Below are 22,493 nucleotides of genomic sequence, written 5' to 3' on the forward strand. Positions count from 1 at the left end.
TAAAAAAATATAAAATAAAAACATCTTTAAATCTTGCCATTAAACCTGTACACACTTGCTGTTCACATAAATAAACATACGACATATAAACCATTAAATATAATAAACTTTATCATGAACATTGAGTCAATATGATTTTACAGTGTTTATTGAGGAATAATTTCATTACAAAATGAATCACATTTGTTTTTATAATCACAGTTATCGAAACATTTACTGACATGTTGTCATGTGCCAGAATAGTTCAGACAAACATTCGGTCATCTTTTATTCCGCTCGTGGGTTTGTAAACCTGTATGTCTTTCTTCAACAGAACACAAAATAAGTTATTTTGAGGAATATCTTGGTGGTTTTCTGTACATTCAATGGAAGTCAAAGGAGTTATAGACATTCTTCAAAATATCTTCTTTTGTGTTCTGAAGTGATTCAAAAAGTGAAATGTTCAGTTGTGCTTGTGGACATGTGAGGCTCAGACTAAAGTCAGTTCAATACTGTAACTTAAACAGCTGATATAAGATACGCACTTGCTTGATATACAAAATGTAAAATATATAAAACATACGAACAGGGTTCACATTATAATTGAGTCATATAGATTGTTTCATCAGACGCGTGTGCACCTGACCCCCAGTTAACTTCCAGTTTGTGTTCGGTTAGTGTCTAAAATAGTTTTATTTATCCATTTATATTATTATTTTATGTGTATAATAATTGTATAAAATAAACGATCTATTAATTTGTAGTATGTTCATTTTATGAAATAAACAATGTTAAATGGGTCCTCTAGTTTATTTAAAGAAAAATATGGTACAATGACATCTAGAGGTTGAGCTTGGTATCGCAGTCTAAATTCAAAATACTGAAGAGGTTTAGAAGTTTAGTCAAGTAATGCTTCTCAGTTTCTTTTGATTTGTTATCAGAATGAATCTACATGCGCTCTATTGTTTGTGAATGTGTACCGGAAGTTCATATGGGGCTCACAAAAGTGCGCATGTGCAGTAATGTTTGTCAAGATGAAAGCATCTATAATCAGTAAGCAATCTGTTTTGAAACATCCCTCCAATAATGAGAGATAAAAGAAGATGTTCAGGTCTGCTGGATGCGGTCCTGCTCCAGCCACACCACAGACCTCTGCTGCATCAGGATTGTGCTGCGCAGGACAGACAGAAGATCTTCAGTGCTGGTCCAAGTGTTGGGCTCGACCGTACAGAACATCAGAGGAAGAGTCTCTAACTGCAGCTCCTCAATCTGACACGCCTGCATCACCTCCTCCTCCCTACAGCCCGATAACAACTTCCTGAAACAGAGACAGACACACAAAGGGACGGTTTTCAACGATGAATGATATCAAGAACTCAAAGAACCACAACTCCAGCTTTACAGCGATTGGTCACATGACATTTGCAGTTCAAACGATTGGCTGAAAATTATCATCTTGTGAATTCAGATGAGTGTGGAGCTGAGCTCAGATGAATCAGATCTGATGACGTGATTCGGTTCACACATGCTCACCTGAATTTTCTGCCTTTCTTATCTTTGGGTTTGATGTAGATGATGATGGGATAGATGCTTTGCTTCAGAAGATTGTCTACAGAGCTCACGGCCAGCGGGAGCAGACAGTGTTTCTCCTGAACACACAAACACACACATGAGGATCCGCACCACTCAGTTTCTCATTCTGTGTGTGTGTTTACCTGGTTTATAACCTCTTGAACACTCTGTAGTTTGATTCCCATGATTTGATCTGAAGAGTTTAAGAGGAACAGGCTTCGATCCTCACGCACACATCCCTCCAGCGGCTCTGCACACATTTCATTCATTCCTTCATGAACACAACATGAATGACGACATTTACCTTTCGTGCAGTGTGTGAATCATTTGAGGAGTGATGAAAGCAGTGGGCGGAGTCATACCCGGTTGACAGGTGTCAAAGTCCAGAGCGGATTCTGCCGGCTGCAGGAGTCTCTCGATGATCGCGCGGGACAGAACAGACGGTGAGAAAATCACCGGACGCTTACTGGACACGTGAATCATCTGAACCAGACTGTAGGGAATCAACTGCTCCTCGTGACCTGACATGCACACAAATACACATGTTACACAAATGTGCTCACAATCTGTCTGATTGGTTAAAGGGAGAAGTGGGAGGATCTTACGGTTACTGAGTGTGTAGAGCACGGGAGCGGACGAGCCAATGGCACGATAGTTTGATGCGACTGCTTTAATCAGACGAACACGCTCAGGAGTTTTCTTAGAGAACTACACACAGACCCACATTAAACAACTCTGAGAGTGTGTTTGAGAGATGAGACAAGAGAGAGATACAGAGTGAGGGATAATCACCATTCTCCTGTAGTGATTCTGCTCCAGCGCCATCGTGCGGAGTCTCACTAACAACAACTGCTGAGCCCTAAGAGACAACAAACACACATTTCACAAAGTGTGTGTGTTGTGTACCTGTTATAGTTGGGCAAAGCTCCAGCCTGCAGTGCTTTGGCTGTGTGTTTATGCAGTGTGTGTGTGTTGTTTATGTGTGTGAGTGTGTTTATGTGTTGTGTACCTGTTGTAGTTGGGCAAGCCTCTGGGCTGCAGTGCTTTGGCTGTGTGTTTATGTTGTGTGTGTGTGTGTTTATGTTTTTTGTGTTGTGTACCTGTTGTAGTTGGGACTAGCTTCGAGCTCCAGTGCTTTGGTTGTGTGTTTATGTGTTGTGTGTAAATGTGTGAATGTGTTTATGTTGTGTGTGTGTTTATGTGTGTGAGTATGTTTATGTGTTGTGTACCTGTTGTAGTTGGGCAAGCCTCTGGGCTGCAGTGCTTTGGCTGTGTGTTTATGTTGTGTGTGTGTGTTTATGTGTTTTGTGTTTGTGTTGTGTACCTGTTGTAGTTGGGACTAGCTTCGGGCTCCAGTGCTTTGGTTGTGTGTGTTTATGTGTTGTGTGTGTATAAACGTGTGAATGTGTTTATGTTGTGTGTGTTTATGTGTTGTGTGTGTGTGTATGTTTGAGTGTGTTTATGTTGTGTGTGTTTATGTGTTGTGTGTGTGTATATGTTTGAGTGTGTTTATGTTGTGTGTGTTTTTTGTGTTGTATACCTGTTGTAGTTGGGCACGGCTTCGGGCTCCAGTGCTTTGGTTGTGTGTGTTTATGTGTTGTGTGTGTATAAATGTGTGAATGTGTTTATGTTGTGTGTGTTTATGTGTTGTGTGTGTGTGTATATGTTTGAGTGTGTTTATGTTGTGTGTGTGTGTATATGTTTGAGTGTGTTTATGTTGTGTGTGTTTATGTGTTGTGTGTGTATAAATGTGGGAATGTGTTTATGTTGTGTGTGTGTATGTGTTGTGTGTGTGTATATGTTTGAGTGTGTTTATGTTGTGTGTGTTTATGTGTTTTGTGTGTATAAATGTGTGAATGTGTTTATGTTGTGTGTGTGTATGTGTTGTGTGTGTGTGTATATGTTTGAGTGTGTTTATGTTGTGTGTGTTTATGTGTTGTGTGTGTGTATATGTTTGAGTGTGTTTATGTTGTGTGTGTTTATGTGTTGTGTGTGTGTATATGTTTGAGTGTGTTTATGTTGTGTGTGTTTATGTGTTGTGTGTGTATAAATGTGTGAATGTGTTTATGTTGTGTGTGTGTATGTGTTGTGTGTGTGTATATGTTTGAGTGTGTTTATGTTGTGTGTGTTTATGTGTTGTGTGTGTATAAATGTGTGAATGTGTTTATGTTGTGTGTGTTTATGTGTTGTGTGTGTGTGTATATGTTTGAGTGTGTTTATGTTGTGTGTGTGTGTATATGTTTGAGTGTGTTTATGTTGTGTGTGTTTATGTGTTGTGTGTGTATAAATGTGTGAATGTGTTTATGTTGTGTGTGTTTATGTGTTGTGTGTGTGTATATGTTTGAGTGTGTTTATGTTGTGTGTGTTTATGTGTTGTGTGTGTATAAATGTGGGAATGTGTTTATGTTGTGTGTGTGTATGTGTTGTGTGTGTGTATATGTTTGAGTGTGTTTATGTTGTGTGTGTTTATGTGTTGTGTGTGTATAAATGTGTGAATGTGTTTATGTTGTGTGTGTGTATGTGTTGTGTGTGTGTGTATATGTTTGAGTGTGTTTATGTTGTGTGTGTTTATGTGTTGTGTGTGTGTATATGTTTGAGTGTGTTTATGTTGTGTGTGTTTATGTGTTGTGTGTGTGTATATGTTTGAGTGTGTTTATGTTGTGTGTGTTTATGTGTTGTGTGTGTATAAATGTGTGAATGTGTTTATGTTGTGTGTGTGTATGTGTTGTGTGTGTGTATATGTTTGAGTGTGTTTATGTTGTGTGTGTTTATGTGTTGTGTGTGTATAAATGTGTGAATGTGTTTATGTTGTGTGTGTTTATGTGTTGTATACCTGTTGTAGTTGGGCACGGCTCCGGGCTGCAGTGCTTTGGTTGTGTGTTTATGTTTTGTGTGTCTGTGTGTGTGTGTGTATATGTGTGAGTGTGTTTATGTTGTGTGTGTTTATGTGTTGTGTACCTGTTGTAGTTGGGCACGGCTCCGGGCTGCAGTGCTTTGGCGGTGTGTTTGTCCACACGGACGCAGCGCCACTGATATTTTCCGTTGTAACGCGTGTCAGTGACATGCAGCACATCATCGCAGTGAACATTGAGACATGGGGGGTCGCCGTGGGAACAGAGGTCAAGGTTCACACGCACATAGAAGGAATCAGCACCAGTGAAATCAGGAGACGAGAGTTCAGCGCTTAAATCAGAATATTCTGACACAGAGAGAGAGAGAATGCATTTATTATTCACAAATAACATCAGGTCTTTTCATTTCACAATATTTTAAAAAAGCAGAATGTGTGTCTGTTGTGTTGTGCGACTCACTCTGTTGGTTGTGTGTGTGTTTCAGTGAGTCCGGTTCTGTCCACCATCGCAGAGAGAAATGAGCCACTTCAGCAGTGCACTGATGTAGAAGAACACAACCCCCCGCACACAGCACCTGATCCAGCTGACACACACACAAACACACAAACACACGTGTGATGTCATGTTTGTCAGTAGAGTTCATATGTGTGATGGAGACTCTATCTCACCTCAAGTAACTCACTGCCCTCTCTTAGACCGCACCGCTCCGCACATGAGCCCCCCTTCACACTCTGAACAAATACACCTGTCCGGTTGCCCCCCACGAGAGTGATGTCATCAGCCAGACTGAGGCTTCTGGAAGAGGAAGACGTTACAGGAGTCAATCTGAGAAACAAATGAGAAGACAGGAGGTTTATTGATGACTTCGTTGCTAACCGTTTCAACTTCAGTTCATTTGATGTCACATGTCTGTGTTCACGGTTCAGTTCACTGTGATGTGAGGAGCTCATGGGACACAAACACAGAGAGAGGTACACTCGCACCCCAGTGATGATGATGATGGTTTGAATGGGGTGGGTGGAGTCACACTGCTCAGATCAGGAGGAAGGAGCTGAGACGGTAGAGAACCCCACGAACTGCACAGAGACGAATCTAAATCTTCTGCAGTACACACACACACAGACACACACACAAACGTTCTGTAAATAATAATAAAACCACCATCTCAAGAGATGAACAGAGACACACACCTGCATTGGGCTCGATGTCATCACTCCCCAGAGAATTCAAATCAAATCTGTAAACAGACCACAGCAGTGAGACTCTTGTTTGTGTGTTGTGTTATAAATGTCATCATACATACAGTTAATATAATCACAACACTGTGCATTTATAGCTAAACAACATCAACCAACTTTTATAAAAACTTCATAATATTTCATTCTTATCAAACAAAATGATGTCATGATTCCACTGGAAGATCAAACATGTGTGTTATGTGTCATGTGTGTCATACTCTATGTTCACTCTGCGGTTGATAGAGTTCATACAGGGTGGAAATGGAAATGTAGACAGTCTGTTGATGTCCTTTTCTGTGTTAAACTCCTACACACACACACACACACACACACGCAAATACTGATATGTAAAGAAAAGTTCTTACTACACATCATTTTAAATGATTTTATATTTGTCGTAGTTGTGTGAGACTCACCGGTGAATTTGAACAGCAAGTGTCTGTGATCAAATACACAACAGCAATAATTATAACAAAATCACATCACTGAACATCACACACACACACTGAATATCAAACACACACACACACACACACACACACTGAACATCACAAACACCACGTACAGACACAAACAAACACACCGAACATTACACACACACACTGAACATCACAAACACCACTGAACATTACACACACACTCAACATCACACACACACTCAACATCACACACACATAAACACACTGAATATCACAAACAAACACACACATACACACACTGAACATCCCACGCACACACACAAACACACCGAACATCACACACACACACTGAACATCACAAACACCACTGAACATTACACAAACACCACTGAACATTACACACACACACTCACACAAACATACACACACACTCACACAAACACACCAAACATTACACGCACACACTGAACATCACAAACACCACTGAACATTACACACACACACACTCAACATCTCTCACACACACACACACACAAACACACTGAATATCACAAACAAATACACACTGAACATCACAAACACCACTGAACATTACACACACACACTCACACAAACATACACACACACTCACACAAACACACCAAACATTACACGCACACACTGAACATCACAAACACCACTGAACATTACACACACACACACTCAACATCACACACACACACACAAACACACTGAATATCACAAACAAACACACACTGAACATCACAAACACCACTGAACATTACACACACACACTCAACGTCAAACACACACACACACACACACACACACACACACACACACTGAACATCACAAACACCATCGGACATCCCACGCACACACACAAACATCACACACACACACACACACACACACACTCAACGTCACACACACAAACACACAAACACATAAACACACTGAATATCACAAACAAACACACACATACACACACTGAACATCACAAACACCACCGAACATCCCACGCACACACACAAACACACCGAACATCACACACACACACACACACACACTCAACATCACACACACACACACACACACAAACACACTGAATATCACAAACAAACACACACATACACACACTGAACATCACAAACACCACCGAACATCCCACGCACACACACAAACACACCAAACATTACACACACACACTGAACATCACAAACACCACTGAACATTACACACACACACACACACACTCAACATCACACACACACACAAACACACTGAATATCACAAACAAACACACACTGAACATCACAAACACCACTGAACATTACACACACACACACTCAACATCACACACACTCTCACACATAAACACACTGAATATCACAAACAAACACACACATACACACACTGAACATCACAAACACCACCGAACATCACACACACATGCTCGCACACACTCACCTTCAAACTGTTCACTGTTTTGAGCTCCAGAGAGCGACTGTGAAAACACAATAATAAACTAAGAACACACACACACACACACACACACACACAGAGAAAGGATGTTAAGAGTTGTGTGTGCATGTTGTGTTTCTGACCTTCCAGTGAGCTCCACGTGTGTGTAAACTGGGGCTCAGATCTCCAGAACAGCAGGGCCCAAAACACTGATCCTCACTGAACAACGACACGTGAGACTGCACACACACACACACACACACACACACACCGTCAGCACGAGATGAAGTGTAGAGTACACTCATGATGAGGGAGAGATGCTGCAGACATACACAGTTCAGACAGGTGGCGCTCTGCTCTCTCTTCTCCTGATTTCTCTCCGTCTCTCTCTGCAGCTGCTCTAAACTGCTCTCCAGCTCTGCGATACGTTTGCGCAGACGGTTCTTATCCAGCAGGCAGTCTGTGAACTCCAGCTGCAGACTGTCACGACTGCGCAGAGCCTGACAAACACACACACGTCATGTGTATTAGAGTGATCAACAAGGCAAACAATCATAAAGATGAATTGTGCCTCCACTATACAGAGGACTTTGTGTATCTGTGTGTGTGTGTGTTACCTGGTCTCTCTCTCTCTCCAGCTCCATGATCTGGTTGAAATAGGACACACATCGTCTCTGTTCTGTCTCCCAGTCCAACTGTAGAGTCCTGACCCTCAGATGCATCTGCTCACACTGAGACGCCAACTACACAAACGCACATAAACACACACACACACAAACGCACACACACACACACACTGTGAGAAATGCAATTCAACTGTGATTCATGACCCACTTTTATTCTTCCTGTGAGTCACATTTTTACCGCACAACTTCAGTACACAGAACAATATGTGTAATGCACACACACACAACAGACGAACACACACCTTATCTCTCTGTGCCTCTGAGGTGTCCAGATCCCCCTGCAGTCTAGCAATAGAACAGCACAACTCTTGTCTCTGCTCAGTGGCTTCTCTCCGATCCTGCTGGAGAATATCCAACAGAGCCTGCACACACACACATACACACACACACACACACACACACAAACCTTAAGATCATAGAAAACTTTTTGTATTTGAAGATTTAAAAACAATATCGTGTACGATTAATAAGCTGTTTTGACAGGAGTCCCCGTGTTTGTGTGCGCTCAGGTTTAGGTCCCCACCGGGATATAAAACAAGGACACACACACAATCAGAGGAAACACAACGGTGACGGGCGTCTGTGTAAGAAGTGTGTCATGTGATTCTGACCTGATTTCCAGAGACACACCCTCTGTTCCTCTCAGGGGGTTTGGGTTTTTCCTCCAGCACTGAGGGGGTGTGGCCACACACCTGATGGGTAAGAGAGGGGGTGGAGTCAACATCGTTTGGTTTCTCCACCTCCTGCAGTCTCCTCCTCAGCTGTTCCACCTGACAGTGACATCACACAGCGAGATGAACATACAGAACCTGTGTGTGTGTGAGTGAGTGAGTGTGTGTGTTTTGGAAATTGGTGTATGATGTGAGTGTGCATATTTTTGTGAGATAGTGTATGATGTGTGCGCTTGTAATATACGTTTGTGTGTGTGTCTGCGTTTTTTCTTCTTCTAAATTCGGTGTACGATGTGTGTGTTGGCGTTTTTGTGAGTTAGTGTATAATTTGTGCGCTTGTAATACACGTTTGTGTGTGTGTGTGTTCCCACTTGGCCAAATAATGAAAAAGTACCAAATTGCCTACCACAGCTATGCAGATGACACTCAGACCTATCTAGCCCTCTCACCCAATGACTACAGGCCTATTGACTCTCTTTGCCAGTGCATTGATGAAATTAACAGCTGGATGTGTCAAAACTTCCTTCAGTTAAATAAAAACAAAACTGAAGTCATTGTTTTTGGTAACACAAGGATGAAACTAACAAGGTAAACACATACCTTGACTTAAAAGGTCTAAAGACACAAAGTAAGGGAAAAAATCTTGGGGTCATTTTAGAGTCTGACCTTAGTTTCAGCAGTCATGTCAAAGCAATAAGCCGATCAGCGTACTACCATCTCAGTAACATAGCCAGAATCAGATGTTTTGTCTCAAGCCAAGATTTAGAGAAACTACTTCATGCTTTCATCACCAGCAGGGTGGATTACTGTAATGGACTCTTTACAGGTCTCCCAAAAACACCATCAGACAGCTGCAGCTCATACAGAACGCTGCTGCCAGGATTCTGACCAGAACCAAAAAATCTGAGCATATCACTCCAATCCTCAGGTCCTTACACTGGTTACCAGTTACTTTTAGAATCAACTTCAAAGTATTATTATGGTCTATAAACCACTTAATGATCTAAGACCTAAATACATCTCAGATATGCTCATTGAATATAAACCAAACAGACTTCTCAGATCATCAGGATCAAGTCAGTTAGAGATAGCAAGGGTTCACTCAAAACAGGGCGAGTCAGCGTTTAGTCATTACACCACCTGTAGTTTAAATCCAGATTAAAATCACACTTGTGTAGCTGTGCATTCACAACCATTTTTCTTTTGCTCTTGTTCTTTTTATATATACAGTACACTCACATTTTTAATCACTTTTATTACTGTTTTATTGTTTAAATCATTTGCAACTTGAAGATACGTCTTATCTCTCTCTGTCAATCATTTTATGTAAAGCACGTGTGTATGGAATGTGCTATATAAATAAACTTGCCTTGCCTTGTGAGTGTGTGCGTGTTTTTGTAAATTGGTCTATGATGTCTGTGTGCGTGTTTTTGTGAGTTAGTATATAATGTGTGCGCTTGTAATATATGCGTGTGTGTGTGTTACCTCAGTGACCAGCTCTCTCTCACGAGCAGCAGATCTGCGTTGTTCCTCTAACACTCGTGAGTACTTCACCGTCTGATCCAGAAGTCTCTCCTTCAGTAAACCCAACTCACGACTACCAGACTCCCAATCCTGCCTCAGCCTGACACACACACACACACACACTTTCATTTACTTTATAGTTTTAAAACAGATTCTATTAAGACTTTGTGTGTATATGTGTGTGTTCACCTCTCCAGTTGTATTCTGTCCTGTTGTAGCTCTTTTGCTTTGCGTTCAGATCGGCTGCGCTCCTCCTCGGCCACACGGCACCGCTGAGAGAAACGCCGTTCACACAAACGACTCATACGCAACTGCTCACGCAACTTACGCACCTCAACCAGCAGAAACTGAGTCAGACCCTCCGGACCCTCCTCATCTACAACACACATTATAAGTCAAGCATATGTACACTTTACCAAACACACACACAGTTGTGTGCACACACACAATATAACACAACAACAAACTGATTTAAAAATACACAAAAAACACACACTGTTGTGTGCAAACACACATAAACACACACAGAGACACACACCGAGCATGATGGAACAGCGTTGTGTGGGTTGTTCTCCTGTGAATTGTGTGTATTGTTCAGGATGGTAGAACTCCAGTGACTCCATGAAGGCCTGTAAACCCCGCTGGCCACGCCCCCTCAGAATGTCCAATAAACGACCTGCAGCGAGCACACATCAGCCAATCAAATCACTTAAAAAAACAAGAACACACTAACTGACATGTTAGTGGATTAACAGAGGTTTGTTTCATTTGTAATTTAATGATTTTAATTTAGCTGTTGTAATGTTTAAATACATTTTTTTTTCCTCACGTTTATGAATCATGTGTGTGCGTGCGCATGTTTTTATATAAACCTGAATGCACACCAACACATGGGGACCCGTGTCACTGTGGGGACCAAAATTGAGGTCCCCATGGGCACAAAAGCTTATAAATTGTACAGAACAATATTTTTTTTTAATCTAAAAATCCAAAAAGTTTTCTACGATTAGGGGATAACATATAAAGTTTGTACAGTATAAAAACATTATGCCTATGGACTGACCCCACAGAGATAATAAACCAGATATGTGTGTGTTTGTGTGCGTGTATGTGTGTTTGCATTTGTGTGTGTGTGTGTGCGTGTAGGTGTGATTGCATGTGTGTGTGTCTGTTTGCATGTGGTTGTGTGCGCGCACGTGTGTTGTTTCTGTGTTCTCACCAGCTTTACTGATTCTCAGTGGAAACTGACTGGAGTTCAGCACCTCGTCTTCATCCTGCTCATCGATGACTTTGCACTGACGCAGGTACGGGGTGAGTTTTGCCGGGTTTAACAGGCGAGTGAGTTTGTGTCGGACTCCTTCCACTCGCTCCCACAGCTCCTCATACTTCTCTTCCTCTGACGCGTCCAGACTCTCGTCTCCCAACGGCCATTCACCTGTACACAGGAGAAATAATCCATGTGTGTGTGTGTGTGTGTGTGTGCGGCGTGTTAAATGCGATGTGAACATACAGACATGCTGAAATGTGTTGTTACAGCTCATTGAAATAACACTTCATTCTTCCTGACGACTGATGAAATAAAAAGCTATTGTATCATGTACGATAACATGGCCTGGACACATCTGTTGGTACCCCTTAGAAAAGATCCTACATCATTGCATTATCACAAGACTATCAAGGCATTCTGGAGCCAAACGTACTGTCCAGTGTCTCAGTTGCAGGTCATGTCCTCCAACAGGATGAAGACCCAAAACACAAAGCTGGAATCACCCAAGAATGGAGAAGAACAAAACATGTGACTATTCTGAAGTGTCTCCTATGAGTCTGATCTGAATCCTGAAGATCTATGGAAAGAGCTGAAACCTGCGGTCTGGAGAAGACATCACACCTGTGAAAGCTGGAGCAGTTTGCTCAGACAGAGAGGGCCATACTACCTGTGAACAGGTGCAGATTGAATATAAAATCAAAAGCAAAGTCTGATTTCCATTCAATGTGGAATAAACAGTGGTGGGTTGCCAAATTGCGCATTCTTCATTTTTTGTGGAGGGGTACCAACTAATCTGAGCATGTCTGTACATGTTAATCTACTGTATGGGGAGACAGAGACAGTGATGTCTCACTGCTGAAGAATGCAGACGGTACCAGTGAGAGTCAAACACCAGAGAAAGAGAGATAACAGACACTTTCAACTTCGATCTGATCACCGATCAGAAGAACACGCGTGATGATGAGTTTGTTATTGACATTGACAAGAAGAGTCAAGAACATTTTACGTTCTTCTGTCTCAACTAGTTTGTAAGTTGACTTGCCAGGAGTATTTGTCCCTTCGACTTAAAACCGCTTGTATTTCCATTCTACCGCTCGGAAGTCAAATGACACGTGGTGTTATAGCACAAAATATTGCATACCCAAGTCACAATGTGCAGCATTTGTGCGAGTGCACATTTTGTTGTGGTGCGACTTGTTACTTTACCATCGTTTTGCAATGTAAACACTAGTCGGTCGTGTATGGCTGTTCGAGGGCGTCTCGCTGTGTTGGGAGTGCATCGCACAGATGAACAGCAGCAAACTGATAGTGCACTCCATCTGGCTTACATCTATTTGACGTCTGCGTTTACATATGCAAGACATAGTTTGCTCAAGCTCTAACACGTCTCTGAGACATCTGTGCGTCTGTAGTAGGTCTCATAGAGATCTGGAAAACATCTGCGTTGTTAAAACATCCTATACATCTTAGTAAGAGTAGTTTAACATCCATTCTAATTCATAAACATCTTATATGACATCTGACAGTAGACGTCTTGGAGACGTATTGCAGATGAGCAAACTATGTTTTGCAGATGTAAATGCAGACGTCACTTTCATGAAACCATCAGAGAAATATTCAGATTCTACCTATAGTCTGAAATATTGTTAAAGTTAGGAATGGTAAAATAACTCCTGACTTCTCTGAATTATTTTATCCCTAATTGTTCATGTTAAGATTTGGATTTGTTTGCATTTACCTGCTATATGTGACCCTGGACAACAAAATCTTAAAAAGTCTAAAGGAGCACGGGAACATTTTTAGTAATCACCAAAAATACATGGTTTGCGTAGAAATTACCTATTTTTCTCATGCCTAAAGTCATTTGGATTTAAACATGACGCGATGATCATGAAGATCATGTTCCATGAAGATATTTTATACATTTCCCCCTGTAAATGAATAAAATCTTTACTGCGACAGTGCCTATGACAACAACTTCAAAAACGATTTTCAACTTCAACAGTTGATGTTCCGCCAGATGTTCAAGCCATTTTCCCTGACCAATGGACCTCACCGTCTTGTAGTGGAGCTACAACTTCAGCTATTTCACAACACCTGATCAATGGTCTGTCACAAGGCACTGAAAATTCAAGCCACTGATACCAGGTTAAGTTTAAGTACAGTACAGTACTTTGATGGTGTATATTGTATTTGTTCAATAATAAACTGGCCATGGCCAATAATACTATTGCTATTATTTATCTTCTCTGAGGTAAATGTGACCTGTGGTGTCATCTGTCTTCCTACAGGTGATGCGTTGAATTGTGCGAATACACAAGAAACCATGAAAGTAAGTTTTACTGTATTGTTAACCACCTTATAAGTCATTTAATTGTTAATATTGGTTTACTCTTGCTTTTTGTAAAATCTTTGAGTTTTATGGTTGTATGTGTGAATGTATGTTTTAAAGTCTTTTTATAACATAATGTTTTTTATTGTTATTTACACACTTTACAATAAAGTCATTTTCAGTACAGACCGTCCAGGTAATGGACAAGTATGTCTACTAAACTTTTTTAATTGAAAATACTTTGAATATTAAGTACATAAAACTTAACTGAATCGAAGCTAAAAGATAAGTAAAAAATGTAAGTTGGGTGAAAACATTATTTCACAGTATTATGGAGATGATGATGTAGATAGAGAAGAACGTGAACATGAGTGTGAGGGGTCGGTGTCGCTCTATCAGAGAACAACAGACAGGTCCAAACACATGCTGGAATCTCTCTGAATGAATGTTTCACACTGAAGGAATTCATCACTGTTCACAAACACTAAACTGACATCAGCACATTACACTTACACAAAGATAAAACACTACGGTCACATTAATGATATTGATAAGAATGTTCTAACACACAATATCTACAGCACACTATATATACTGACATTTATGCATTTTCTATGATGGTCATAAGTGATGTCTATGTGTATGTACAGTATCAGAGAGATGAAATGTGTGTCAGAAATAAACATAATGAAAGAGTAAAATGTCTCACCACTCATGATCCAGAACAACCGAAGAGATCAGAACGAACTGAAGAGAAAAAAAGAGCGGAAAATGACAAATGAGCTTGAGTTTGAGACGCTCGCACCTATAATAAACACTCCTGACTCATTACACACACAGAGTGTATATATCTCGCCGCTCTCTCTCCCCACTCTCTTTCTCTCTCTCTCTCTCTCTCTTTCTCTCTCTCTCTCTCTCTCTCTCTCTCTCTCTCTCTCTCTCTCTCTCTCTCTCTCTCTCTCTCTCTCTCTCTCACTCTCTCCCTTTCACTCACTCAAGCCCCTCTATCTCTCTCTCTCTCTCCCCTCTCTATCTCTCTCTCTCACTCGTCTTATCTCAGTTTGAGAAATGACACATTAATGAATAAGTCTCTGAGTCTTGAGCTTCAGGTGTTTGTGTTGTGTCGGCTGGGGTTAATCATTAAACGTGCGTCCGGTGGGTTTGGTCAGACTGTGGGTGTGTGTGTTAGTGACCTGTGTCTTGACTCACACAGTGTGTTTGTGGATTTCTGCCACTAGAGGATGCTGTTCACATTCAACACACACAAGTCTGTTCTAAATCTGACGGAACACTGACACATAGACACCTTTAACGACCTGTGTCTGCTGTTGTCAGATTTGTTGTGATGTGTTGTGTATTATACTGTATGTGCCCTACACTATAACGTCACTTTATAAAGGATACTTAAGCGATGTCATTTATTTAACACATTTTGAGTATACAACTAGTTAACGACTACATTTTTCTGAGAAGTTAATCAAAAGTGAAAGTATACTTTCTCCTGTCTGAGGTTTGTTGTGTTTCATGTTGCGTTGTGGCATCACCTGTATGATGTTGTTGTCTTGATCTCCACAGCAGTTTGATGTTGTTCTGTCATCTCCTCCATCTCTCTCTCACTCTCGTGAGTTCAACAGTGTGTCTGTGTGTGTAGCAGTGGGTGGAATGTGCCGGAGGGCAGAAGTGTCCAGCGGTCATGATCTCCATCTCTGATCGATACAAACACACAATCACAGCTTTGTCCTGCAGAAGAACGCCTGCTTGTGTTCATCTAGACAATAAAAGATGTCAAAGCTGTTGCTGACATTAAAGAGACAGTCCACCCAAAAATAAAGATTCTGTCATGAATGAGTCATTCCTCAAGTAGTTTCTTCATCATTTTCTTTGCTGTGTTGAACACAAAGAATATAAGCAACTGAGATTTCCGGGGTAGTCAAAAATGGCAGTCAAAGGTGCCACAGAACTGTTCGTTTTCCTAAATCCTTTGAAATATAAATTATAATATTGTATATTTTTTTGTTCTGTTAAACACATTAGACAATATTTTATATGATAAATATACAAAAAACATACAATATTTTTTTCCTGTATGGTAGTCAATGGTGCACCAAATATCCGTTGCTGACATTCTTCGCAATATCTTCCTCCATCCTCATCAGAACAAAGAAATTAAAACAGGTTTGAAACAACTTGAAGGCGAGTAAATTATGACAGAATATACATATTTGGGTGAACTAACCCTTAATAGAATCTAGACTTAAACAAAATCTTAAATGAATATCAACAGCAAAACTCAAACTATTGCATATGTTTAGATATAATCAAATATCAAATATAATGCACATATATATCAGATTCAACATTAAACACAGAATCAAAGCATTTCTTCATCGACAGGGTCAATGTTATCATCTTCAGTTCTGTCATGTGTGATGTTCAGTTCTGTGAGCGTTTACTGTAGTTTCTCCTCATTCAACCCAGGAGACGCTTTCATGAAGTCGTGGAATTCTCTGGAGTTTTAAAGCTCATTTGTATTGAGATCTGGTCCTCTCGCTCCCGTCTCCAGATGCTTGTCTGTGTGTTGTGGTTGTCATGACACCCGTCGAGCTGAGAAAGATGTTTCTGGAGTGTATCAGCAGTTCTTCAGGATTGATGGAAGCATCTGTGTCCTTAACTTCTCTTTTACACACTCTCTGTACACATTCTTGGAGTGTTAATCACTTTAAAATCAAGAACTGCTCCTGAACCACCTTTAGGATTAAATAAATAATAATTATATAAGAAGAAACCAACAAAACATGAAGTGAAAAACTCAACAAACATCATCATCATCCATCAATTTGAGATAAAGAGAGCAATTCATAAGACATTCAGACAGTGTTATTATTATTGTGTGTTGTTATTTTCTATCTGAGAGTGTGATGTCGTTTCAACTGGACAACATGTGACGTTGGTTTGTGTCAATATGACCAACAATAAAAGACGAAAACTCACACGACATTCAGTATAATGAGATGAACTCTTTTATAAGATTTGAGGTAAAACATGATTTATGTTGATTTATTTCTCGTTTGCGCTCATGAGAAACACCTCAGTGTATTTTTAACACATACGTCACTGTTCAACAGAATAAGTCTGAGGGGAAAAGTTCGCAGTTTAATTAAATAAACGTGTTCATATCGACTCTCACGCGCGTGTTTTTATGTTCAGATTCTGTCTGAGAGGAAAACTTACTTTAATTTCTGAATGTGTTCATGTTTTGTGATTATTTGACGCTCCTCCGGTCACAGATGCCCGCGCGTGCACACTACATGCGCTATTGCGCTTAGGTTTCCCGCCCCAGCGAGCTCGTGCACGTCACGACAAGTGCGCGCGCACAAACTTCAGAGAGCGCGTGTGGAATATGTGACGCTGATCTGCGTTTTTACGGTAAGAAAAAAATATCTCATAGAGTCTAAATAAAGATTTGATTTGACATGTTTGAGACGCTGTGAATGCTCTATTATTTCATTCACATTTTAATGTTTACGGCCAACATAAAAAACTATTGTGAACTGTATCAGAACTCATTGAGACTTGTGTTGTTGAACGTTATCAAAGTAAATATTACATTACAGTGTTTTCTACAGTTAATACTACAGAAAGTGTACTATTAAAATATTTTAAACTGTTTATGTGGGATTATCAAACTGTTATAATGTAAAAAAAGAACCTGTTTTAATAACATGATTTAATCACTTGGGGTGTTTTGGATAAGACAAAGTCTGTTTCTTTATTTTTTATTATGTCATTTACTGTATAATGCTAATGGGAAACTTTCTGAAGTTTAGACTAAAATATAAATATTTGACATAGACTGCTTACATATAATTGGATCTAATATGTAATCATTGATCATCATAAATATGAAATAACATGTGATTAATTTGTGTGAGATCACTTTTGAATTAGATTCTGTTTTTTGTGTCGTTCTCAGGATATGTGTTGTGTTGTGTTGTGGAAATAAATCACAGACTGACAGACGAATGCAGTGAAGGGAGAGAGAGAATAATCCAGATAATCTCTGTCGGTCAAACCCCTGGTGACGCAGCGGGATTATACTCATGTGGTTTTGTGAGGGGTCTGTGGTGGTCTCAGTGTACAAACACAAGATCTCAACTCAGATGAACATCACACACACAGGACAAAAGGATCATCTTAACTCATATGTATCTGACAGAACATCACATCCCTAAAGCGACAGCGTTCAATGTGTGAAAGACATTTAGTGGAAATATGATTTGAAGACAACATTTAAAAAGATCTCTGAGTAAACCAGCTTAAATTGTGGGCTATTGTGTAAGAGATGTGTCTGTGTCTTCTGTCAGTCAGAGTTTAGTGAAAAGGTGTTTTAACTCCAGTGAATCCCATTAGACGTCTTTAACAGGTTATTTATAAACGTTCAGGACGAGCAGCTCACTGACTGAACACACACAGTCTCTAGATCAGTTGTCTTTTAACAGATGTGTGATGGACAGAGTTTATAAAGAGCACTACCGGTGGTGGACATTTGACGGGGGTCAAACTGGGAACTACAAATGATTTCCTAAACAAATGACTTTAAATTCTGTGATTTGTTTAATTAAATTTCATCAGATATTTCCTGCCTAGGTCACATAACTCAACAGTTTTTCAAACAGATCTTTCTCCATTGATATTTCTGGTCAGTGAGCGTAATTGAAGATTATTGTATCAGTATGAGTTTGGGGAAACAGCCGGTGATTAAAGGACTGGTGTCCTCGTCTCAGAGCAAACGGCGTTTTAAAAGCGATCTGTCCGTGGACATGATCAGTCCGCCCCTCGGGGACTTCCGGCACACAATGCACATCGGCCGCGGTGGAGATGTTTTTGGCGACACCTCATTTCTCAGCAGCTACGGAGGTCCAGCTCATGATGAAGAACCAGATTCACCCTCTGGATCGAGACCCACGAGATTTCTGACGCGCACACTACGACACGTACGGAAGAATCCTCCGGCCCGGCTGAGAGGAGGGTCACGTGACCTCTCCTCACCGCCCCCCTCCGTCTCTCCCATCATTAAAAACGCCATCTCACTGCCTCAGCTGAACCTGGACGCTTCCAACGGGGGGATGAAGAGGACACTCCTGTCCACCTCCATCAGCTCACCGGCCGACTCGCTCTTCTCTTACAGTAAGAGCCTGAAAACACACAGAACACCAAACATACGGTTTTCATATTTCATTTTTCACACTCCTCTGTTCCAGAAAGTGCAAAATTCTGAGTATATGTTGAGTAAAACCCATAGCATTTGTGCTCCTTACACAAACGTTTTATGTTATGTTTAAAATACACAACAACCAATGAAACATTTATTTGGCTTATTAGCCACAGGATGCAGATTCTATAGGTTTTTACGTTTGATTAAGAACATACAAACAAATCATTCAATTCTGTTACATGTAACAAATATGTTTTAACGTTTGATTTTGAAGACACACACAAATCTGTCAATTCTGTTACATTTCTATGTAGGTAACAGTGTTGACGGTAACAGAGGGGACCATTTCAAGCTTTTTAGGCAAACCTCCACTTGCTAGCATAAATACTATGAACACGTGGCTTTAGTCATATCATGGTTAAAATATTGTAAATAACTCACCGTCTGATCAATGATCAACTCTGTTTTCACTTTGAAAATGAGCTAACAGTGTTGACGTATTGGGAAACAAGAAATCATGATTTAACCCTCATAAGACACTTTTACAAATAATATATTATTGTTACGGCCTGAAACATCTTGTGATGTATAAAATAATCATCATGTCAACAGACAAAGAAAAGAAATGACATCAGTCACCTGTACACATTCTCACAGGTGAATACACACACATGTGGAGTGAAACAGTTACTTACATGTGTGTGTGGGTGTGTGTGTGTGTGTGTGTGCGTGTGTGTGTGCGTGTGTGTGTGTGTGTGTGTGATGGGCCTAGTAGGATCCATAAGCAACAGTCTTTAATATAAAAGTAATATCTGTGGAAACCAAAGGCCGACATCAAGGCCACAAACACATTACAATACAAACAATACCAGAAAACTGACACAAGAAACACAGTCACTATATATACACACAAGACACACGTGTTGAAAGTTTGGGTGATGTGGAGAGTGCCCTCTTGTGGCTTTGAGAGGGCCCTGCAGCTGGTGACTGTGACATGATGTCTCTCATCATTGTATGTCTGTTTGATATCTCCATCTAGAATTCCGGAATTTCCCTTCTTATGAAAAAAATGAAAGCACTTTAAGCCAAATATATAAAATAAAGCACTTGAATAAAGTAGCAAAAGAATCACACACACGCACACACACTGGGTCAATGACGTGTTTTGTGTCCAAATTCATTATTTTCCTAAAAAGAATTTGAATAAATACATGTCATATATCAAATGGATCTACAATATGTCCTTTATAAGAAACCCTTTTCATTTTATTGAAATTCAATAGATTTTTTGAGTTTTGGTGTTTGAAAGACCAAAAATGTCAGGTGGTGCGACCGTCCGAACATACAAACAGAGAACAAAACTGAGAAATAAATGTTAATTTTCTCAATAAAATTCTTAATAAAATATTTTGGCATGATTTTATGTTAAATTTCTTATATATGAGGGGAAAAATACTCAGTGCTAAATACATTAAATGTATATTATTTTAAATTAATATATGGTCGCACCACCTGACATTTTCTTATTTGTCATTGACCCACCTACAGATACATGTGTATCTCTGTGGGGACAGTCCATTGAAGTTATGATTTGAATACTGTACAAACTGGATATTTTATCCCCTAAACCTAAAGATCATAGAAAACTTTCTGCATTTTTAGATTTTCCAAAAGTACAGTTATGTACAATATAGTCCCCATCGGGTACAAAAACAAGACCACTCACACACACTGCCACCTGCTGGACTTTAAACATCACACTTGTTTCATAAAGAAGCATCATTGATGAAGTAAATAATATATGAATGACTTTATATATTGGATAGGAACATGTCTTTTAAATCTCTTTTGATCTTACAGGAAAGCAACTTGTTTCTTTTTAAATGCCACTGAGCTGTAACATTTATTAATGCACAATGACTTAAGATGAATGAAAATTTGTAATAGTTAACGATAAAATCTGCAAACTATTTTTTACTAAGAACTTTTATATTACTTTAGTCTTTATATTATTGATCGTTTATATGATATAATAATGAGAGTGACCAGAGATCAGTTGTATTCAGGTATTTGTCAATAATCTGATGTTCTGCAGGTCTTCTGGACTCTGGATTTGTCACACTGCCTCGTTTCTCTCGGATGGATCAGAACTTCAGAGAAGCGTCAGGAAGTTTGTGTTCAGACTACAGAAGGAGTTCACTGCCTGAGAACAGCGACATGACACTGACACGATCTGATTCTCTCACCTCCTTCACCGTAGACCTCGGGCCCTCCCTCATGACTGAGGTTCTGGGTTTGATTGACAGCTCAAGAGGTCTCTTCAGCAGCAGTAAGGACTGGGATATGGAGGAGAGTTCATCCGTCTCTCCACAGGATGATGATGATGATGAAGATGAAGAACAGATGAACATGTGTCCGGTCAGACAGGAGGTCAGGATTGAACCTCAGAGGTTTCAGGAGGCTGCAGACGTGCTGGCGCATCACTTTGGAGGAGATGGAGGATTGATAGAAGAGGAGCGTCACAGATCTTCATCTTTCAGACACAAGAGAGCGCTGTACACCTTCACTGAAACAGAGGAAGAGATCAACCTATGAGATGCATATGATCTCTGATTCCAGACAGAAGTACTGCTCATTTCATATACAGGGACATTTATTTACATCTGCTGACAGAAGACTATACTAACTACTTTGAAATTGTTTAGATTTATTAACATTTCTGTTCCATACATCAGTGTGTTATATAGAGAAGCAGTATTATGATGATTTATGGAGTAAGTGATGATGACACCATTTTACAGGAGAAGAAAGTGTCTTATGTGTTCTTTTCTACCACGTCTGGATCTGTCTTTATGGCTGAAGAATCTGACATGTTCAACGGTTTGTTTATGTCTCAGTCTCTGTTTATTCTGTACTGACAGACTTTAGACAGCTTGTGGCTTTGATATTTTCATGTAATGAAATGGATTTCCAAGAAATGCATCAAACGTGAATGTTTTAAATCATATGGAAGGTTCGATAAACGACAAATATTGGTTTAATAAAGACTAGTGTTAAAAGTGATACATGAATTTTAAACCACCGGTTGTGTTTGATAATATTTTACAGCAAGGGGTTAAATTGAGCCGGGTTTGATACCTGCTGTGCCCCGGTATAAATCTCTCGTTTAAGCATCAATTTACCTTACATTGATACATTGATAAACACTTACATTAATGTGGGATGGAGAAAAGATACATTGTGTTAGGAACACACCAATCATATTGGTAGCTAT

At 40.0% G+C, this 22,493-nt stretch overlaps 2 protein-coding genes across 6 annotated transcripts; one reads left to right on the top strand and one right to left on the bottom strand.

Moving 5' to 3' along the window:
* Positions 1 to 132: 132 nt before the first annotated feature.
* On the bottom strand, positions 133 to 17,336 carry zmp:0000000896 (caspase recruitment domain-containing protein 10). Of its 5 annotated transcripts, XM_056752246.1 has the most exons (28): positions 17,236 to 17,336; positions 15,549 to 16,751; positions 14,714 to 14,751; positions 12,269 to 12,339; positions 12,106 to 12,165; positions 11,625 to 11,840; positions 10,944 to 11,081; positions 10,595 to 10,781; positions 10,367 to 10,505; positions 8,822 to 8,980; positions 8,453 to 8,572; positions 8,142 to 8,267; positions 7,857 to 8,024; positions 7,668 to 7,763; positions 7,531 to 7,567; positions 6,058 to 6,080; positions 5,860 to 5,948; positions 5,594 to 5,640; positions 5,387 to 5,504; positions 5,072 to 5,228; positions 4,863 to 4,986; positions 4,510 to 4,750; positions 2,344 to 2,410; positions 2,157 to 2,259; positions 1,914 to 2,072; positions 1,695 to 1,822; positions 1,513 to 1,628; positions 133 to 1,297 (listed from the first exon to the last, which is right to left on the bottom strand). In XM_056752246.1, exons 7-28 carry the CDS (start codon positions 11,026 to 11,028, stop codon positions 1,087 to 1,089), a joined length of 2,700 nt encoding a protein of 899 aa, XP_056608224.1. In that variant the 5' UTR covers positions 11,029 to 11,081; positions 11,625 to 11,840; positions 12,106 to 12,165; positions 12,269 to 12,339; positions 14,714 to 14,751; positions 15,549 to 16,751; positions 17,236 to 17,336; the 3' UTR covers positions 133 to 1,086. The 5 variants fall into 5 exon arrangements, with proteins under 5 accessions (XP_056608224.1, XP_056608221.1, XP_056608223.1 ...); XM_056752243.1 differs by lacking the exons at positions 12,106 to 12,165; positions 12,269 to 12,339 and having other exon boundaries at positions 15,549 to 15,710; positions 16,458 to 16,751; XM_056752245.1 differs by having other exon boundaries at positions 12,106 to 12,339.
* A 40-nt stretch (positions 17,337 to 17,376) lies between these two features.
* On the top strand, positions 17,377 to 22,236 carry cdc42ep1b (CDC42 effector protein (Rho GTPase binding) 1b). The gene is made up of 3 exons (XM_056751732.1): positions 17,377 to 17,430; positions 17,978 to 19,191; positions 21,315 to 22,236. Exons 2-3 carry the CDS (start codon positions 18,738 to 18,740, stop codon positions 21,812 to 21,814), a joined length of 954 nt encoding a protein of 317 aa, XP_056607710.1. The 5' UTR covers positions 17,377 to 17,430; positions 17,978 to 18,737; the 3' UTR covers positions 21,815 to 22,236.
* Positions 22,237 to 22,493: the final 257 nt, after the last annotated feature.

Source organism: Triplophysa dalaica, chromosome 7 (assembly GCF_015846415.1).
Source record: "Triplophysa dalaica isolate WHDGS20190420 chromosome 7, ASM1584641v1, whole genome shotgun sequence".
Lineage (NCBI taxonomy): Eukaryota > Metazoa > Chordata > Actinopteri > Cypriniformes > Nemacheilidae > Triplophysa > Triplophysa dalaica.

Coding starts and splice junctions, on each gene's coding strand:
- zmp:0000000896 (XM_056752243.1), bottom strand. Junction 5,505..5,593: donor TGACATCGAGCCCAATGCAG/GTGTGTGTCTCT, acceptor TGTGTACTGCAG/AAGATTTAGATTCGTCTCTG. Junction 5,229..5,386: donor CCATCATCATCATCACTGGG/GTGCGAGTGTAC, acceptor TTTGTTTCTCAG/ATTGACTCCTGTAACGTCTT.
- cdc42ep1b (XM_056751732.1), top strand. CDS start 18,738: ATGAGTTTGGGGAAACAGCCGGTGATTAAAGGACTGGTGTCCTCGTCT. Junction 19,192..21,314: donor CGACTCGCTCTTCTCTTACA/GTAAGAGCCTGA, acceptor GATGTTCTGCAG/GTCTTCTGGACTCTGGATTT.